Source organism: Rhagoletis pomonella, unplaced genomic scaffold, assembly GCF_013731165.1.
Source record: "Rhagoletis pomonella isolate Grant_MI unplaced genomic scaffold, Rhpom_1.0 Rhpom_scaffold_00174, whole genome shotgun sequence".
NCBI lineage: Eukaryota > Metazoa > Arthropoda > Insecta > Diptera > Tephritidae > Rhagoletis > Rhagoletis pomonella.
Window position 1 is genome coordinate 5,129 of NW_023458728.1, and position 5,090 is coordinate 10,218.

The window sequence follows — 5,090 nt, forward strand, 5'->3', positions numbered from 1 at the left end:
TTTGAGCTGGCGCCTTCCGAGTTCCGGAAGCTATATCGTGTGGGCCCGTGCAATGGAGCTCATCCAGCGGCTGGAAATCCAATTGAAAGGTAAAAGGATTACCTCAATATCGGTGGAAAAACAGGTAAATCTTCAAATAATGAGAGCATGCAATTTTGGATATGTAGTATGTATACAATAATTTCCTGGGTACGGTTTAGTTATCTGTACAATGATGCCCAAACGCGTGACTCGAATCTAAATAGTTTAACATACGCGTGTATTCCAAGGATTAAACTTTAATTTAAAACAAAGATTTCAAATTTCCAAGCACTAGTTTATTAATAAAACCGGTTTTAATTATGGACTTTTTTGTAAGTTTCGATGTGGCTTCCATGTTGAAATGCTAATGGGGTGAACCGATTTTCAAATGGGCCCCCTGTAGTCTGTAGAGGGGTCAGAGAGGGGAGTTTTGACTGCTCTTTCTAACGGGTATGGTTTTAGGTGTCACACCCTCTCCCCCTCCGCTCCGCACCACAAAATCATTGTACAAATAACTAAACATTTCCCAAATAATCTTTTATCTTTGAAGGTTTTGTGTACACTACGCTTCTATGCCACAGGATGCTACCAACGGCCTGTAGGGGAACAGTGGGGCATATCAATGAGCCAATCCTCTATAAGCCGTTGTATACATCGCGTAACTGATGCCATAAACAGTGGACTATTTTTTGAGGAGGTTAAGTTCCCTATGACGCAGGTGGACCGTCAAGCTGCCAAGGAAGTGTTTGCTTCAGCACCTGCGCCTTTCGTTGGAGGAACTATTGGAGCGGTAGACTGCACGCATGTTTCTATTTTGGGTCCTAAAACTCATGAGGAAGCATACGTGAACCATCATGGCTATCACTCGATAAATGTTCGAATGGTGAGCTAAGTATTTTAAATAAAAGTCGAGCGATAAGTATTTGTTATGCTTTTATAGATATGTGACCCAAATTTAAAAATACTCAACGTCAATGCTAGGTTTCCGGGAGCACGACATGACTCTTACATTTGGAGTTCCTGTCCAGTGCGGCGAGTCATGCAGAGAGCTTTTGACAATGGAAACCGCAACATGCTTTTGATTGGTATTCTTTTTAATTTACTTTAAAATGTACATAATTTAAAATTAAGTTCCTTTCAGGCGATTCTGGATACCCCTTAGAGCCATGGCTCATGACGCCTTTACCGAACCAACCTGAGGGTACTCCTAAGTTTCGGTACAACAAGGCGTTATGCAAAGCTCGAAATCCAGTAGAGAGACTATTTGGAGTGCTTAAAGGAACTTGGCGATGTTTATCACAACAACGAGTGTTACTCTACGATCCTGGTTTTGCTGGTAAGGTTGTAAATGCGTGCTCAACCTTGCATAATATCCGTTTGCGCGAGCAAATAAATGAAGTCGATAATAATATAATATTAGAAGTAGAAACACATGTACATGCAGACGGTACCGACTATAATTCAAATTCGGTATCTTCCATGGGAAAACGTGTCCAAGACCGATTAATTACAAATTTTTTCTCCTAAATACTTTTGTTTTTTGGGCATTTCATCTAGAATTATAAACACCTCGTAACCACGTAAACTTAATTAATTTTGTATCGTAAACCAGTTTATTTACAAGTTACGAGGCATTTATGCTTTTAGATGAATACCCATTTTATTTTAAATTTACATGTTTATCTTCGCACTAGTTTTGTCTTCTTAACGAATGAAAAAAAAAATCAATTTTTACATGGAAGAAAATGCTGAACACCCTCGAAAAAAAAATCTCAAATATGAACGGTATTTTGTAGCGACATCAAACTTGAATTTTACTCTACTGAAATTGAATGGGCTACAAAACTACATACTCGAAAATTTTCTAAAGATTCTGAATAAAGAGTTTGAAATTTTGATGAACGTTTTTTTAAGTTTGATAAATTTCTGTGAACATTGTACAAAGTTAACAAGATTGATTCCTAAGGTTTTTTTATAGAATGAGGTATGTTTTGAATACAAATTTGCAAAAATAGTTCAATATTCAAAATATTTTTAATATTATGAAAAACTATAATACGAATACTTCTGTGAGTGACTGTATACACTATAACCGTATAAAGCAAAAATTAAAATATATTTGAAAACATTATAAATTTTATATAACTTCCTAGTCTAAAAAGCACTTCGAAGCTATTTTATTTTTTATCAAAGAACAGTAGGTGGTCTATCAATAACGACCGAAGACAAAATAGTGTATGTATTTTTGGTATATTAATTATGGAATTGGTTATTGCAAAACACACAATTTTTATAAGATATTAATGAAAAAGTTGTAGCTTCATACATTTTTTTACATACAGTGTTTTGTCTTCGGTCGTTATTGACAGACCACCTACTGTTCTTTGATAAAAAATATAATAGCTTCAAAGTGCTTTTTAGAAGAATTTAGTTTTAAGTTGAAAACTAGTTTAAATTAAATAACAGTTTAAATTGAATAATAGTTTTTATGTGTAGTTTATAGTATTTCACTTAAGTTCGGCTTTTAGAAAATAAATGAATAGAAAAAAGTATTAAATGCAACGAAATGTTCAAAATTTTAATTTAAAAGGCGAATGTGTAATTAAGGTAAATAAATTTAATTTTCATAACAACTATGTCATATTCATAACAAAAACATTTCCAATTTATTTCATAAAATACATATTTTTTAAACTAAAGGTACATATTCCAGTCAGGTACAAAACAAGGTACAAAATAAATAATTTAAAACATAAAAGGAAAAAATAAGTAATTCATTTTGAAAATTAAAAGAAAAACTATAAAATAACTTGTATGATATGTAAACTTTACAGCAAAAGTCTGCATACACCATTCATTTTTTAAATATTCTCAATATTTTGGAAGCTTAAATTCGTTTATTTTTTTTATTATAAAAATATGGATCATACTTAAAACAAAATCATACAAAGCAAAGTTTCAAGGTTTATACAAAATTAAGGAAGATTCAACGATTTTTAATCAACACTTAAATTTTAGTATAATAATGTGTAAAAATGAGGTTGCTACGAAATCGCGTTGATTTTTAATTTAATGCGCTATAAAACTGCGTACTTGAAGTTATTTTATAAAATGCGATTAAAAATTAATTAAAATTAAAATTAATTAACAAAATTAAGGAAAATTCTACGATTATTAATCGACACTTTCAACTTTTTAATACCAATAATATTATACTAAAATTTAACTGTTGATTAAAAATCGTTGAATTTTCCTTAATTTTGTATAAAACTTGAAACTTTGCTTTGTATGATTTTGTTTTAAGTATGATCCATATTTTTATAATAAAAAAATAAACGAATTTAAGCTTCCAAAATATTGAGAATATTTAAAAAATGAATGGTGTATGCAGACTTTTGCTGTAAAGTGTTAAGTAAAACTTAACTTAAAACTAATATTTACATTTCTTAAAACCTAAACTATTAATATTATTTATGAGTTGCCGAGAGTACTCGCGAGTCGGTTAAAACCCTCGGCACAGGCTTTCATACCTTCGCTAAGGACGGTCATAGACTGCGCCATTGCAAGCGTCGCCTCCGTCTGCCTTGCGGTATTTTCAGCCAGCATCTATTGACAAAAAGTATATATTATTACGATTTATGTAAAACATATCTAATAATAATTACTTCTCACCTTCAAAACATCCGTTTGTCTGGAAGAGTTTTCAGCCAGCATCTATTGATAAAAAGTATATATTAACACGATGTTTTTAAAATATAATCAGCCCTATCGCCGATTTCATGTGAATAAATTGTGCCCATTATTTAACATGCAAAACAAAAACAAATTGGGAAAAATTGTTTTTGTTCTGCTTTATAATTTTTGGGAATATTTGTTCACGTTAAATTCGCGATAGGACCTAGTACCTAATACAAGTCGACAACTAATCCGACATGTGGCATTTGACCATAGTTTCATATGTAAGACTTTACGCTGAACCCAAATATAAAGGCAAAATAATATAAGAATGTATAACAATTTTTGAAATATAGCCAAATTTAGGTTTTTTGAGATCTGAAAAAAGTTCTCTCAAGTTATTGCATTTTTTTTTGGATATAGTCAATCTGCAATCTCTTTTAGATTTAGGTAATATTAAAGACAATCGCAAATTTATAGACTTTACTAAATTTAAAGACATTTCAGATTGCAAAAACGTATAAGAACTTTTTTCAGATCTCAAAAAAAAAAAATTTGGCTATATGTTAAATCTGTTTACATTCTTGTATTATTTTGCCTTAATATTCGGGTTCAGCGAAAAGTTTTACATATGAAATTATGGTCAAATGCCATAAGTTGAAATTTTTATTTTTTATTTCTGTAAACTTGATTTCTCACCTTCATGGCATCTGCTTGCTTCTCAGCGACTTCCAGAAATTTTTTCTGGACATCGCTCTCTTCCTCCGTCCGCTTCCTCTTCAAAGCCCTACGCGGTGTTTGCGCAGGAGTTTTAGGTGTGCTGACCTGCACCTCGCTGTCTTCTCCAAACACTGACGCCGGCGTCACCGCATGGAAGACAATATCCTCCCCATCCTCCATGACCAATTGAAGATCCTAATAGTTTAAAAGTAAATTAAAAAAGTATTAAATAATAATAGAAATAATTGTATAACTATAAGCTCACCTCTTCCAATGGCACATTGTCAGGAACCGCTTCGTGACCCTCGATGTAGTTGATCCCAATCAGATCAATTACCCGCCTCTCCATCTCCGTTAAAGGCGGCTGGTCGATGGGCCTGTTGCCTGTTAGAGCCTGCTGCCTCTTCCGGTCACGTACACGTACGCTTGTACGGCTTTTTAAGTCGCGCCAGACCTGTTTGCAAGGTAATGAAATACATAGTTAACAAATATGTAGTATATAAAGCATTGCAGCATATTTATGAATGATCAATAAAATAAAAGGTAAATTAATGTGCACAGGAAGCTCAAACAAAATTAAACAAAAGTCCCGGGGGAAATGTTAAGTTATTTGTACAACGATTTTGGGGTAGAGAGCGGAGGGGGAGTTGGCGTGGCCCTCCAAACCTCCCTTA

General features: G+C 33.0%; 2 protein-coding genes across 2 annotated transcripts in view; one reads left to right on the forward strand and one right to left on the reverse strand.

The window, feature by feature from the left end:
- Window positions 1-1,718, forward strand: part of LOC118750226 (putative nuclease HARBI1) — a 5,052-nt gene extending 3,334 nt beyond the window's left edge. The window contains exon 5 of the mRNA XM_036484952.1: window positions 1,349-1,718. Coding sequence (XP_036340845.1) covers window positions 1,349-1,548 — 200 coding nt within the window. The 3' untranslated portion in view covers window positions 1,549-1,718. The remainder of the gene's footprint in view (window positions 1-1,348) is intronic.
- Window positions 1,719-3,406: 1,688 nt separating this feature from the next.
- Window positions 3,407-4,765, reverse strand: LOC118750223. The gene is made up of 4 exons (XM_036484949.1): window positions 4,682-4,765; window positions 4,396-4,611; window positions 3,694-3,735; window positions 3,407-3,627 (listed from the first exon to the last, which is right to left on the reverse strand). The coding sequence occupies exons 1-4, from the start codon at window positions 4,763-4,765 to the stop codon at window positions 3,493-3,495; spliced, it is 477 nt and encodes a 158-aa protein (XP_036340842.1). The 3' UTR covers window positions 3,407-3,492.
- Window positions 4,766-5,090: the final 325 nt, after the last annotated feature.